At 34.0% G+C, this 16,792-nt stretch overlaps 1 protein-coding gene across 1 annotated transcript; it reads left to right on the top strand.

Moving 5' to 3' along the window:
* Window positions 1–236: 236 nt before the first annotated feature.
* LOC134228404 (uncharacterized) lies at window positions 237–16,111 on the top strand (the record flags this gene model as incomplete). Its single annotated transcript, XM_062710052.1, has 17 exons — window positions 237–342; window positions 1,113–1,339; window positions 3,115–3,251; window positions 3,423–3,536; window positions 3,802–3,857; window positions 4,146–4,231; window positions 4,486–4,579; window positions 9,983–10,085; window positions 10,221–10,310; window positions 10,547–10,634; window positions 10,736–10,876; window positions 11,141–11,280; window positions 11,375–11,464; window positions 11,572–11,694; window positions 11,778–11,875; window positions 12,017–12,135; window positions 15,532–16,111. Coding segments are annotated over 17 exons (2,096 nt in total), but the record flags the coding sequence as incomplete, so codon positions are not given.
* Between the last annotated feature and the right edge of the window lie 681 nt (window positions 16,112–16,792).

The raw sequence follows: 16,792 nt of genomic DNA, 5'->3' as shown, positions 1-16,792 counted from the left end.
TTTCCACAGAAAGGTGGAAAGCCCTAATTATGACAAAAATACATTTCGACACCAGTATAAAAACCTGTGTGTGTTTATAATATTTAATAAAACTTCCTCCTAAGTTTCAGGTCTTCAGTGCTTCTTTGTTTTTTTCAGTTTAATTGTTGCAAGCCAAAGGTTTTGTGTCCATTCTTTTTTCAAAAACCAATCTAAAATATTAAACATTGCCTCACAAAATATTGTATCTGAAAAAGAATGCCTACTTCACACCTATACATGTATTCAATTAAATATTACATTGTTTATTTCATTTGCAGACTCTACAGAAACAAAAAAGTTAAGCAGTAGACAGAAGAAAAGGTAAGCAGTATAATTTGTTGCTGTTTATTTTTACTGGTGAGTCCAGAACAGCTTATGTAATAGGAAGGTACTGGTCTTTGTCTGCCTGTCTGTAAAGAAAAATACTCCTCATACAAATTTGGTCTGATTTCATCCACAGATCTGGAGGGGGAATCTTGACCTCCCTTCCTGAAATTTGCAGAGTAATTAAATTCATATACTTAACCAATTGCAGACCTCCATTGAAAACTTGGTTTTGTGTTAAGTTGGTATGAAAAGACATAGGTATGAAGCTTTAGAAGTCAACAACTACACTCCCCCCCCAACTCCAAGTACTACTCTTTTCTCCTTTGTTTTGTAATACATGTACTTGGAAAAAATTATTTGCACAAAAAAGGCAATGTAAGATTAGTCACATTTATAAAGAAAGATTCTCAAACACAGATTCATATTTGTATCAGGAAAAGATGAAGTACATAACTGTATATGACTGGAAGGGGAATCGAACCCGGGACCCCTGCATCAATACAGTCAGGTACTCTACTAACTGAGCTACCAAGACTGATATCCATGACCCAAACCATTCCTCCCTCCTTCTTAAATTGTTTTCGTCCTTGAGAACACAACCAAACTTCTTATTTGCCCCTAGCAGGACTTTCACCTGTAAGTCCAGGGATGGTCAATGGCACCAAATCTGTAACAGGTATTCCATGAGGGTACACAATATCAATGTTTAAAAAGTAGATGCAAAAATTAGAGTAAAATTGTAATATCTATTTGGGAAATTTTAGATTGAAAAAACGGGACTTAAAGAAACAAGAACTGCTTACAAGAAAAAGAGAAAAAGAAGAAAGTTACCTGAAACTGAAGGCCCAAAAGCAACTCAAAAATGAATTACAGAAAAAGCAGTCAGTTCCCAACAAAGACAACAAGAGCAGCGAAAATACTGATGGAAAAAAGAGAAAGTTGGTGACAGAGGAATCTGATGAGGAAGATGAAGAGGAAGATGAGGAGGACAGTGGTTAGAGATTCAGATTTAGTATTTATAGCACATTTTTACTATACTTTGCTTTTATGACTGGACAATATATAGGGACTTTTTGAAATTCACAGAGAGTGATGGATTTATAGTGATTATATATATTAATGTAGATAACCATTTTTTAGCTCTACTGGTCAGAGACCAGAAGAGCTTATGCGATAGTAATGCGTCCGTCGTCCGTCCGTCTGTCTAGCTGTCTGTCTGTCTGTAAACAATTTTTCAAAATGCTACTCCTCCTACAGTTTTGGTCCGATTTCAATATAACCTGGCACACAAGTAGACTACACCAAGATACATAATTTTGTGCATCGGTTTATGATTTCGAAGAATGGTGTTGCCGTGGTTACTAAAAATAGAAATTTCTGTGAAATTCATTCGAAATGCAACTCCTCCTACAGTTTTAATTTGATTTTATTATAACTTGGTACACAACTAGACTATACTAAGATACATAATTCTGTGCATCAGTTTTTGATTTCGATGAACGGTGTTGCCGTGGTTACTAAAAATAGAAATTTCTGTGAAATTCTTTCGAAATGCTACTCCTCCTACAGTTTTGGTCCAATTTCAATATTACTTGGGACACAAGTAGATTACACTAAGACACATAATTCTGTGCATGGGTTTTTGATTTCGATTAACGGTGTTGCCGTGGTTACTAAAAATAGAAATTTCTGTTAAATTCTTTCTAAATGCTACTCCTCCTACAATTTTGGTCTAATTTCAATATAACTTGGGACACAAGTAGACTACACTAAGATACATAATTCTATGCATTGGTTTTCGCTTTCGATGAACGGTGTTGCCATGGTTACTAAAAATAGAAATTTCTGAGAAATTCTTTTAAAATGCTACTCCTCCTACAGTTTTGGTCCGATTACAATATAATTTGGCACACAAGTAGACTATACTAAGATACATAATTCTGTGCATCGGTTTTTAGCTCTACTGGTCAGAGACCAGAAGAGCTTATGCAATAGTTAGATGTCTGTCGTCCGTCCGTCTGTCTGTCTGTCTGTCTGTAAACAATTTTTCAAAATGCTACTCCTCCTACAGTTTTGGTCCGATTTCAGTGTAACTTGGCACACAAGTAGACTACACTAAGACACATAATTCTATGCATCGGTTTTTGATTTCGATGAATGGTGTTGCCGTGGTTACTAAAAATAGAATTTTCTGTGAAATTCCTTTAAAACACTACTCCTTCTACAGTTTTGGTCTGATTTCAATTTAACTTGGCACACAAGTAGACTACACTAAGATACATTAAATAGTGCATCGGTTTTTGATTTTGATGAATGATGTTGCCATTAGTACTAAAAATAGAAATGTCCGTGAAATTCCTTTAAAACTTCACTCCTTCTACAGTTTTGGTCTGATTGCAATGGCTTCTTTTCTTATCCTTTGTTATAAGTACAAACCAGTAGAGCTACAGTCTCGACAGAGACTTCTGGTTTTAAGATGGACTAAGTCCAAAGTTATTTTTTAATTCATTCATAACTGTGAAAATGTAAAAGCCATGATTTAAAAATATTTTTAAAAGTTGTTTAAACAGAAAAGTGCATATTCCAGTAAACAAAAATACTAATTATGTTATAGTATTTTTTGCAAAATAAAAAAAAATATATGTATTGCATTTTTACAAAATTAAGTTAAACATTTCACTGAGCATTCAGCCTGGGAGTGAATGATTGGATTCAATTCTAATGTGCATTGCTAAAAAGGGCTTTTTTGAAATGAAGATTTTGAAGTTGAGATGGAAGATGATGATGATGAGAGTGACGATGAAGAAGAACAAGTCAGTGAAGATGATGAATCTGATGATGAAGATATCCAAGGATACACTGACGATAATAAACTATGGTTAAAACCTTCCAATCGGAAAAAGGTACATTTTCATGACTAATTATGAATCTTAAAACAAAGAAAAGCAGAGTATAATTAAACAAATTGAACATGTGAGGAGCTTTTTAACCTGATATCATCAAATTCTCGTGCTAATTCTTTAATGATTTGAGTGAAACTTCAAATTTTATGTGTCTGTGCATCATTACAACAGGATGGTGATGACAATGAATCTGAAGGAGAAGAAGAAAGTGATGATGATATGGCTGATGAATTTGATAGTGATGATAGTGATGAAGAGGAGGGGGATGATGAAAGTGATGAAGGGGTAATCATCCTATACTTTATATTTGACATGTTCACAACATTTCTCCGTAATGGCTTATTATTTTGGAAACTTACGTATCTTATGGCAATTTCTAAGTTAACACTTAAATTTCAAAATTTTGTTTTTAGTGGTGAGTAAACATACAGAAGCAAATTTGATGAAAATTATACCCATTTGGGTTTTATATTCACCATTAATTTGTTTGTACTTGCAGTTTGATTGGAAAAAAAAAATATAGACCATTAATGATTTATATATTTTTTAGATGTTACCCATAGAAAAAGCTGCAAAGAAGTTAAATAAAAAGCAGGAGAAAGAGAGGTAAAGTTTCTACACAGTGAGGATTTGGTTTCAATGTGGATTGTAATGAAATGTTTTATATTTCTTGTGAAGTATTTTAAATTTATATAACGCCCTTCGCGTGTTATAGAACTTGATCACGTGACCAACTTCATGTCATACCCCAATGAAACCCTACAATTGATATGTTATTTCTTAAGTATTATTTTGATGTTTTAAAGTGTGATGTAGAAAATTATGATTAATATAATCCTATATCATTATACTTAGTATGAATTTACATCTATGAACTACTAATTTACTGAACAGGAAACTGGCAGAGGCAGAACTTCAGACCAACATATCAGAAATGGAGAAGTACACTCTACCCAGTGGACAGGAAATCGAAAAAGAAAATATCCTTTTCTGTTCTTTAGTGATATATATTTCTTGGATCAATATGGATTTCAATTAATGTGTAGTCCAAAATGATGTACAGAATTGTTTTATAAAGAAGAGTCTATATATAAGTTATTAGTCTTATAAAGAGAATTTCAACCTTCCATTACACAGAAAAAAGTTCATTCTGACTTGGAAGAAAAATGGTAATTTGGTTAGCAGAAAGTTAGAAACAGTCCATTTATATGCTCTTTGACCTTAACATGTTTACGTCAGCAAACGCCAGACCTGCAGCTGATTCAGCAGAGAATTAAAGAGGTTCAATACGTACTGGGGGACTTTAGGAGTAGAAGAGAGTCAGACAGGTAAGTGTACAGTGACGGAGATTGTAGTGAAGTATTTTCAGTTGCTGGTAATAATCAGTATCCCCCAAATGATGATAGTGGGATCCTGGAATCACATGTCTATCTAGTTTTATATCTTCCATATTACTTGAAATTATTTTTAACACTGCACTATGTACCCAGGTTATGAAATAACTTCTGAATATAAAAGTCCTCAAGGTTGATTATTACCACTGGATATGATATGACCCTGAAACAAGAGGCCCATGGGCCATATCACTCACCTGAGCACTGTGGCTTAGAAAAAAGCAAAAATAAATCCATTTTTGGAAAGCTTAAAATGCATGTTTTCCCAACCTACCCCTAAATGGTGGAAGGGGGTGGGTGGGTTATGATTTGAATTAACTTGAATCTACACTTACTATATCATCGGAAACCCACGAGTGATCTCGTCTTTACTTATCACCCGTGGGCAAACTCGTTGTATGTAATTAAATATGCATGGGTCTTTTGATTGGCCGCATCACAGAGTCGCGATGCGTAACAACGAATCACAGTTCACGTTAAGTATGCATGTTCGGCATTGCCAAAAACATGAAAAACTCATTCAGTAGTTAACACAGCTGATAAATCCACTCACCGGTGCATTTTGCAGTTAGAAAGAGGTACTCCTTCATAATATCTAATGTCAGTGACCTGTACGAATTGATTTTCATTGTTTTAAATAAAACCTTGCACGTTTTAACGAGAGTCAAAATATTTACCATAAATAGCAAAGTAATAATCATATTTTTCAAAACTGAAGAGTTCCAACTTTCTGATTGGTTGACTAAAAACAACAAAAAAGCATATTTTATGCTAGTTTGCCCACGGGTGATAAGTAAAGAAGAGATCACCCGTGGGTTTCCGACGACGAACTTACTAAGGATACTTACATATTTCTTTGACTTACTTTGGAATTTTTCCCAATAAGTTTGAACTTTCATCTTGAGCTCACCCTTCCCTCAGGGGATCATGATTTGAACAAACTTGAATCTACATTACCTAGGGATGCTTCCATATAAATATGAACAAGCATGGCTTTGTTGTTCTTGAGAAGAAGATTTTTTAAAAATTTTCCTGTTTTTCCTTTGTAAAACTTTGATCGTCTGTTGTGGCCCCACCCAACCCCCGGGGTCATGATTTGAACAAACTTGAATCTTCACTACCCAGGGATGCTTCCATATAAATATGAGCAAGCATGGCTTTGTTCTTGAGAAGAAGATTTTTAAAGATTTTTCCTGTACTGGGTATATTCCTATGTAAAACTTGGATCGTCCATTGTGGCCCCAACCCTACCCCCGGGCTTTGTCATTTGATCAAATTTGAATCTACACTTCCTGAGGATGCTTCCACATTAGTTTCATCTTTCCTGACCCAGTGGTTCTTGAGAAGAAGATTTTTCAAACATGCCACCAAATTTTTACTATTTCTGAATTATCTCCCTTTGAAAGAGGGCAGGGCCCTTCTTTTGAGCAAACTTGAATCCCCTTCAACCAAGGATGCTATGTGGTAAGTTTGGTTGAAATTGGCCCAGTGGTTCTGGAGAAGAAGTCAAAAATGTTAAAAGTTTACAGACAGATGGACAGATGGACTACAGACAAAATGTGATCAGAAAAGCTCACTTTAGCTATCAGCTCAGGTGAGCTAAAAAGGTCATTTAATCAATGTCAAGGTCACAGAGTTAAAAAATGTCAAATTCTGAAGGTATCTGTAATGTCAAATTAAAAAAAAAGCTAATTCAGAGAATTTGTGTCCCCTGCTTAGGGTCAAAAAGAAGACCATGCGCTGTTCGGGAGGGGATGGGGTCGGATACCCCTTGACTGAATTTGTAGAATTATTAAATGTATACACGTACACTGAAGCAAAGTAGTAAAAAATGTATTTTGGGAAAAAAAAGAAAATGGATCGTCCTGAACTCGAACCGGGACCTCTCACATGTGAAGCGAAAGACATAACACTACACCATGGAACGGTCAACCGCTTGAAATTGATCAAAATTATATGCAAACTTGAAGTCACATACATGTATATATTCACGTTCGATATTGTCAAAATTTTACAAATGCATGATGTCTAATTTAACCTTTATTAAACAGTTCTAATAGATGTAATAAGAATATAAAGTCTGCCGAGAACGTGTTTTATACGTAATAACTTTCCTCATGCCCTTGTGCTAAAAATAGCGACATGTAATAGAATCATTACTAATAAAACAAACGGGACGGGACACTTTGAGAGGGTAAGAGAGGTCCTAGGAAGTTTTGATATAAAAGTACATTGCAAAAGCTCAAAATTTTCATGAAATATCGCCCGGAAAGGATAGTGTTACACACAGACAGAATGTATAAATTTACGACCTTGAACTTTGACCTTTTGACCTCAAAATCAATAGGGTCAACTTCTTCTTTAGTCCACAGGGAGTTGCTATGCAAAATTTCATTGCGAAAGCTCAAAGGGTTCACGAGATATCATGTGGAAACGAAAGCGTTACAGACAGACAGACAGAAAGACGGACGGACAGACGCAAATTAATATCTCCCACTTTTCAAGTGGGGGACAAATTAATTAAGGTCTTCAATCCCTAATAGGACAGGGTTCGAAATTAGAGAGAAATACACGCAAAATGCGAGTTGATTTTTAAAACAGCGAGTAAAAATAGAAGACACTCGAAATTTTTAGCGAGTGGTGATTTTTGACCCAAATAGTCTCGTATCCATATTTTTCTGGTAATTCGCCTTACTTTCTTGATATTTGAACAGTCACAATGTATTCGGTAATCCTCGGTTGATTCTGTCACCAAATCTCAATCAGCTGATGCAATTTATACAAAAATGTTTCATTGTAGTTTTATTTGACATATAAAATGTATCAACCTTGTCAAAATTTACCTTAGATAAAAAGAATAATCATTATCATTACACCAAATAATTTCTCCCATAACTTTTTGAAGTTTGTTTTCTGCAGCTAAGACAGCCATATTAGGTGCCCGCTGTAAATATCACACCTGGTTAATTATGTCCGGGATGTTTGACCCAATTTTTCAGTAGCAAAAAATCCCAACCTACCGACCCTTGATCAAATCGATTTTTTTTTTTTTTGAATGTTACAGGAAATAAATATATTTTAATGTTATGCTTTTAGGCCATATTACCATTTTTTTAATGTAAAAACATTGATGATCTTAATTCTGTACTTACCTACTATAGAAGGCCCTGTTTTATTCTTGATTTAAATGAGCATGAAAAAGACATTTCATCCTTCTTTCAATTTTAGCTTGTAGATCTTCATTTTTAGCCTGTAGATTTTATATGTACAGGCTAAAATTAGCCTGTGGTTAAAAAAGGTAATTTCGATCCCTGATAGGAAGAAATTCAATGAAATTGAAGACATAACAGATATGTAGGCATTGAATACTCGGTTTATTTATACATAATTCCCATTTATTACTATAAGTATGTTTAGTGGGATGTGTCCTAATTCATGACCTTGAATTTTGGTGAGAGTTATCTCCCCTTTTTTAATCAATAAAAAAAAATCAATTAAAAAAAAATTAGCTAGTAAAAAAATTGTTTTCAATTATCATTCTATTTATGATATTTCAATGCATCTTTCCACCACAAGATTTATTGATATTCAAATTATTTGAATTTTTATTTTGAAAAAACGCTTTTCCCCATAGACTTCAATGCAATCTTTGTTAATTAACTACTGCTTAATTGATGAACTTTTTGAAAATTTCTCGTGGGCAATCCTTTTCCACTATAAAATGCTTTAATATAATATCAGAGTATTGTGTACTTGACGGACATTTAAGGGTAGAGAATTTGGTACCATTAGGGATTGAAATCCTTTATGGATGAGCATAAGAGATAATGATCCTTTGCTCACACATTCATTTAAAACTCTAAGGATTTGGTCATGATTCTATGACTTAATTATTTGGACAATGTCAGCATCTTATGACTTAGAAATAAATGTTCATTCAATAACAGGACCATGAAAGAGCCATTGCGCATTTGATAGGCATTTTCGCTTACTCTAGTAGTGATTTTTCAAATACATTGTTTAATCAAAATTTTGTCATACTATGTTAGTTTATACATGCCTTAAAGCAAATCACAAAAATATTTAAATATTAATAGTTCCCTCATTGATAGATATAAAAATCGTTCAGTTTATATGGATAATATCGTAAATACTGATGTATCCCCCTAAACAATGACAAACTGCAGCAAAAGACCACCTTTAACCAGAAAAACAACTTCTGAATAATTTTATTTGGATATGACTGCACTTCATTACATTTAGATAATTTTGGTTAAAGGTGGTCTTCATATTAAAAATGTTGAAAATATGTATTTAATTTTTCTTCTCATATTGTTTTAAGATTCAACAATCTGTCTTAAATTTATCCTTTCGATTACAATGATTTTGTGGTGTAGTGGTACATGTATGATTGCTAGATTGTAAACATAAAGATCGTGAGTTCAAGTCTCACAGTGTTTCTTATATATATGCAGGAAAAAACAGTCCTAAACTATTTTAATGACCCAAAGTCATAGCTGCTAGCTTGTTTTATTTTTAAGATTTTCTAAAAATCTTGTTTAGAATATGAGTGTTGAACTAGTAAAATGATTCTCATGTAACAAACTTGCAACTATGAAAATATAACACTGGTCCACGAATGATTACATACATGTAGTTTGATCTTGAATTGAAAAGGTACATGTATCTATAAATAGAAACAGGTGATTTCCTTTTAAATATTTGAGACGGCCGTGTCGTCAGGAAGGCAGCTATGGCTCTTTTACGTTGGACTGTGGATGGTCGTATTTTTCATACTCAGTGTGCATGTGACTAAAGGTGTAACAACCTATAACTAACTACTCTTTAGCAAGAAGCAGGCATTGAAATTTAAGGATGATTTTCTTCATTAGTTTTAGAAAGGTACTACAGGTTATTTTAATGTATATATACAACTGTATTTTATAGTCAACCTAGAAGTAGGTATCAGTTCAGTTAGGACAGTTCTAGCTTTATAGTTTGTTAAATACCATATTATACATCTTTTTCTTTTAAAAAAAAAACTGTGGACCAGTATTTTTGGTATTTTAAATATATGTATGTAATGTAAACAAATGCAATATCTTTTTTTTCACAAATCCTTAGCTAATTAATAGATAAAACTTCTTACTTCATTAACAATACAAATGTAAAACATTTTTTCAAGACACAACATACCCTTACTTTCTAGAGATGCATTCAGGAAATTTCCTCCTGTTTCTGATATTTTGTGGTTTTTTATACATGTAAATACAAGGAAGTAGCACTGCATGTGCATGTATCAGAGATAAAAATAGTTTGTGTTTTTATTTGCTACAGAAGCAGACAGGAATACTTGGATCAGCTTGTCAAGGATCTGTGTGCTTATTATAGCTACAATGAATTCCTTATGGAGAAACTACTGCAGCTATTTCCTCATGAGGTAAAATAAATTTTAAAAGAAGTAAGAGTCAATCAAATATATTGAACATGTCATTGAATTGAAGTCAGTGTAAAATTTCTTTTTAATTAAATCTGGATTAATATAAAGACAGAGGTTGTCATTGATTTGTTGCAGATATCAGAATTTTTGGAAGCCAATGAAGTACAAAGACCGGTGACAATTCGTACAAACACACTGAAAACCAGGAGACGGGACCTAGCACAGGTATTGATATAATTAAGATTTCCACCTACCGGTACATACTTTAAAATTGTCTAGTTTTACACAATCAGGAAAAAAGTATGTCTTATACCTTTAATTGAAAAGAAGCTTCTACTAAATTTTTAATATACATGTATTAGTACATGTAGATCTACATGTGTACATGTTTTTTTAATAGAATAATTTTTTGTGGTATTGTAGAAATTGTAATAATGAAAACTTTTTCCATTTTAAAAAAGGCTTTGATCAACAGAGGAGTAAATTTGGATCCCATTGGAAAGTGGTCAAAAGTTGGACTAGTTGTGTATGACTCACAGGTGCCCCTAGGTATGATGTAACAACAAAAACTTGGAAAATTGTATGTTTCATGAAATAAATAAACAACACAGACTTAGCTTTACAGTATTTGTTACTTGATATATCCCTAGGTGCCACCCCTGAATACCTGGCTGGCCATTACATCATACAAGGAGGATCTAGTTACCTACCTGTCATGGCCCTGGCGCCCCAGGAGAATGAGCGAGTTCTGGACATGTCCTCAGCTCCAGGAGGAAAGACTACTCATATTGGTGCGCAAAATCTCATTTTTTCATCAATCTAATCAGGGTTAATTTTCAAGAGCATTTGAAATCTATCATCTGTATATCCATATGTATTTAGGTATATACATGCATTTCATTAAAGTATTAGTATGTGTTTGATTTAGAAAAATAAAATTTATGTGCATATGACTATGATGCAGAACTGCTTTTATTAATTTTCCCCTGTATGGAATACTGCATTTTACTTTTAAGAATTAGGTCAATGTAGTGGTTGATATTTCTAAATTCTAGCTGCCTTAATGAAGAATACAGGGGTTGTATTTGCCAATGATGCCAACAAGGACAGAGCAAAGGCAATAGTTGGCAATGTCCACAGAATGGGCATCACTAATACAGTAATCTGCCATTACGACGGAAGGAAATTTCCCTCGGTAAGGGATTACTTTGTCATAGTATCATTTTATATTGATGGAAATACATGTATGTCCATGTATCAGTATATAAAATAAAATTATTTTGTCCAAGGTTATGCATGGTTTTGACAGAGTTTTGTTGGATGCCCCATGTAGTGGGACAGGGGTCATTGCCAAGGATACAGAGGTCAAGATGAATAAGGTGAGTTGGGGTCATCAGTCAGTCCACCTGCTCTAACAGAATTTTATTACATATCCAAGCCATATGTTGAAACAGGTTTAACAAAATATCATTTATTTCATTTCCAGGATGAAAAGGACATTCAGAGGTGCTCCCATTTACAGAGAGAATTATTACTGGCTGCCATTGATTGCTGTGATGCCAAGTCCAACACTGGAGGATACATTGTGTACTCCACCTGTTCTATTCTTGTGAGTATACACCTTCTAAATTCATGAAAAGTTTTCCTGAAGTTATGGCAATAAGTTATGTGCATGTATGGTTTACATTCCAGGTTGATGAGAATGAATCTGTCATAGAGTATGCATTAAGCAAACGAAATGTCAAATTAGTACCCACAGGGCTAGACTTTGGTAAAGAAGGATATGTAAAGTAAGTACTACATGTTTTACTGTAACTGTAGATTTCCCTAAGATTATGTGTTTTGAAATTTCAAAATTAAAATTTTACACTACATCTATGTATTTATTATTTATTGAATCTTATGTATTCATTTTTCTTTTGGATCATTAGCTTTGAGAAACACAGATTCCACCCCAATATGAAACTAACTAGACGGTTTTATCCTCACACACATAATTTGGATGGATTCTTTGTTGCTAAACTGAAGAAATTTTCAAACAAAATTCCAGGTGATTACTAGTTTACTTAAATGTGGAAGGTCTTCTCCATATAATTGTTAGCTCACCTGAGCCGAAGGCTCAAGTGAGCTTTTCTGATCAAATTTGTCCATTATCAGTCATCGTTGTTGTCGTTGTCGTCGTTAACTTTTCACATTTTCATCTTCTTCTCAAGAACCACTGGGCCAATTTCAACCAAACTTGGCACAAAGTATTTTGAAGTGAAGGGGATTCAAGTTTCTTCAAATGAAGGGCCAAGTCCTTTTCCAAGGGGAGATAATTATGAATTAGTGAAAAATAAATGACATTTTTCAAAAATCTTCTTCTCAAGAACCACTGGGCCAGGAAAGATAAAACTCATGTGGAAGCATCCTTTGGTAGTGTAGATTCAAGTTTGTTCAAATCATGACCCCCGGGGGGTAGGGTGGGGCCACAATGGCCAATCAAAGTTTTTCATAGGAGTATATAGGGAAAATCTTTAAAAATCTTCTTCTCAAGCACCACTGGGCCAGGAAAGATGAAACTCGTGTGCATAGTTGCCAACTCACCTGATTTCGTCGGGTCACACCCGATTTTTCAACCCGTAACCCGATTATTTTTTATGACCCGGCGGGTCATGCTTTTCACCCAATTTTGCCGAACAACCCGAAAATCTCCCGATTTCCGGATTTGGTTCATAAATTAGGTTGCACTTTTAACTTCCAGTTACAACCCAAGCTTAGATCTACGTAAACAATGCTGATGGATTAATTATCAGTGCAGATGTAAACAATTAAACTGGGTGTTGTTTTGACGAATCAATGTTTGAAGTCAATTAAAATGGCTTCCGATAGAACTAGATCGTTATCAGGGCCAGCATGAACAAATTGAACCAAACAGGCAAACACGTGTCTCTGATTAATCCAAGAAAAGAGAAACGATATTTATGTACATATCAAGGAATCCTGGAAAAAAATTCATTCTAGATAAAATAAAGTGATCGAAGACAGTGTAGGCCTAACTTCACATTTAATACAAATTGCAGTAGTTAGTTAATTAAGAGAGAGGAAAAATAACTTCAAAACTGAAATTGGTATACACGTACTTTCAAATTTAACAGAAACTGAAAAGGCTTTTTTAAAAAAAATTACACTTACTTCAGGTCAATACTGAAATATGAAACCTTCAATTCCCTTTTTTAACATGTAAATTTATTAATCAAATTATGTATGAATTTTTTGTCATTGTAAATTGAAGCCTTTTTCATTAAAAGAATTCTCGATACAAAACTACTTTGAATATATATGTACAGTAAAATTTGTCTAATCCGGACTCTGAGTACTCCGGACTTTTGTCCATTCCGTCCGTAAATTTTAGTCCCATGCACTTCTTTAACAAATTCATTTAAAAAAATTCTGTGTAGTCCGGATACTGTCTATTCTGTATTCCGAACGGCCATACTGGTCCCAACTGCTCTTAATTAACGTTAATTATTTCCTCTAATCCGGCCACACCTGAGTTACTTCAAAGAAATTAACACCTTTTTGGGGGAATGTGATAATCCGTGTTTACATTAGCATGATAATTAGTGCCATGAGACGAACTCGGTGAAATGCGGCGGTGACACAGTCCACTTGAAAAATATATTATATTAAATTACAATAAAAAAAAGTAACTTTGTTTTAACTCCTTTTAGCACATTATAACATAAACACAAAAATATATGTATGCGATTTACAAATCAAAATATAAATCGGGATCGAAAATCGAACGCATTTCAAAATGGCACCATAACACTGGGGGAAGACGTAATTTGTTACATAAAATTAAAAGTTCAATCTAATAATTAGCACATCGTAAATAATTGTGCATTACTGTTAATACATTGAATGAGGTCTTTGACAAGCGAAACCCAGTCCGTTTGATACAAAGTAGGCCTATATTATGCGTGCCTGTATATTTTGATTGAGGTAACATTCCACCCGACTTTCAAACTTCGTGAACAAATAAGAAAATACAGTAAGTCATGTGAGACTATTTTATAATTCATAGACTCTAAAATATCAATTGATTTCATCATTTAATTTTATTTATAATATGCATATGATGTACTTGTAAATAAATAACGAAAATTTTCGAAATTTATATTTCCCTGCATTTTTCCTGCACTCCGGATTCTGTCTAATCCGGCCAAATTTTATGGAACCGGCAGTAGCCGGATTGGACAAATTATACTGTATAAAATTTAATCATGGTAAATATGTCGTGAATGCCGTTGCGCGTTATGACCAGATTTTTTACTCTCCAAATCTGGTCATGACCAGATTTTTACATGCTGGAGGTTGGCAAGTATGCATGTGAAATCATCCTCAGGTAGTGTAGATTCACATTTTTTCAACTCATGACCCCTTGGGGTAGGGAAGGGGAACAGAATGGCTGATTAAAGTTCTTCGTAGGACTAGTTAAGGAACTCTTTTAAAATCGTCTTCTCAAGTACTTCAAAGCCATGATTAATGACATTTATGTGGAATCATCCTCAGGTAGTGTAGATTCTAGTTTGTTTACATCATAACCCTCAGGGATAGGGTGGACCACAATGAGGGAAATAAGAAAGCCATGATTAGTAATACTAGCATTTATATGGAAGCATTTTCGGGTAGTGTAGAATTAAATTTGTTCAAATCATAACCCCCAAGGGTAAGGTGGGGCCACAATGGTGGATCAAAGTTTTACATAGAAAAATAAAGGGGGAAAAAATCCCTAGAACAGAAAAGCTATGTTTAGTCATATTGACATTTAAGCATCCTCATGTATTGAAGATTTAAATTTATTCAAATCATAGCCCTTTGGGGTAGGGAGGGAAACAATGGGAAATCAAATTCAAATTATTATAAAGTTATTTATAGGAAGAAAATGTAAACAAAATCTTTTTATCAAGAACAGCTAAGTAATATGCTGTATTAATATGAAAGCAACCTCAGGTAGTATTAAAATTCAAGCCCCCTCCCCCTCCCTTCTGATGTGTGCTTTTTCTCAGGTGAGCGATGTGGCCCCTGGGCCTCTTGTTAATATCTGTATTGACAAAGATATAACCATTGGGGCAAGCACATATGCATCATCAACAGCTTTTATGCAACTTGCATACACTTTTATCTTTCTTACATAGCCTTGTAAATTAGAGAGAATCCAGGCTGTGATGTCGCAATTTCATATGTTACATTTAACTGCATTTCAGTGTGTATTTAATTTAACAGTATATATACTGATTACTGTAGTAGCTTCGAATTATATCTTATTTTTGTTTTTTTTTTCTTAATCCTTTCCAAGTATGGTTTCTATAAGTGTTGATAGATTAGATTTCAAGAAATATTTCCAGTAAATGACTAGAATTATTAGAGTTTAAGAAACTTCAACTGATTTTTATGAAAGGCGAGGAAGAGAAAACTCGGGTTGCAGCTGAGATGGCAGAGTCTGTGAACATTTCTGACGAGAGCAAGAAGGAAAAGGAGGGAGAGAGGGACAGCAAAGCGGCTGAAGACAAGAAGGAAGGGTCACCAGTCAAAAAAGAGAACCAGAAAAAGGGGACTAACAAATATAACAAAAAAGACAATGGAAAAAAGACATTCAAACCTGGCAAATTCAAAAAATTTAAAAGCGCTGATGGAAAATCAAAGCAAATGAAGCAAAAGAAGAAAGCGAAGACAAAAAAATGAATCTGAAGTTAATGACAGTACAGTGAAAATTTGGAAAATGTTCAGTTATGTTGTTATCAGTTATGGGAGGTATGACAGTGTACGTGCTCTAGCATGTTAAAGAGGTTTTAACTTGAAATGTATTCATCTCATATACAGACAAGTCTTTCTGTATAAATATGAGTAACATTCATGCATCACTTTTGAAAATAATCTTCTAATATGATGATCATAAAGTAATTATGCATTTAAGGTACAAAGATTTCTTGCAAGAATCAATGAATAAATGGTATATTTGAATATCCTGAGACCTGTTTGAAAAATTAAGTGGCAGTGTGAAGTGCCCAATAGTAATGGAGAGGAGAGGTGAATTGTCTATTTTATTAAGAGGATGCTCTAAATTTATTTTCATTAATTGGCTGATAACAAGTTTAGAAGCAAATTCTAATCATTTGAACTGGTGATTGATCACCTCCTTTTGCTTCTTACTGAAAGCTCTGGTAGTCACTACCTACCTAGGTTTTACTTCTAAAGTAGGATGTTGTGCAGCTTAAGAGATAAGTCCTAAATATCTGGCATTTGCCAAGGATTTTTATGCACCGGAATCGATAGATTCGGGGCGTATACCGTAAATCTGGAAATTTTTGCTGTAGATAAATTTTTAGCAAATTTGCGAGTTCAATACATTCGCAAAAATATTTTTCTTAAAAATAAATTACCAATAAGAAAATGTAAACAAAGCAGTGATAATTCGCAAAATTTTGAAGCGTAAAAATTAATCAACCCCATTTTGACCCGAATTCGCAAAAAAAAATCGACGTAAAAATTTCCAGATTTACGGTATTGTTTTTGTCCTGTCTGCCTTTTGTCAATTTTAACCTTCGCCATAACTTTTGAACCGTGAGAGATAGAGATTTCATATTTGGTATGCATACTCCACTAACTAAACACTTTCAACTGACACCAAGGTCAATGACCTTGTGCCTTGACTGTGACCT

Source organism: Saccostrea cucullata, unplaced genomic scaffold (assembly GCF_032062105.1).
Source record: "Saccostrea cucullata isolate Sc308-1 unplaced genomic scaffold, CSIRO_AGI_Scuc_v1 ctg14821, whole genome shotgun sequence".
Lineage (NCBI taxonomy): Eukaryota > Metazoa > Mollusca > Bivalvia > Ostreida > Ostreidae > Saccostrea > Saccostrea cuccullata.
This window is presented reverse-complemented; position numbering and strand designations above follow the sequence as displayed.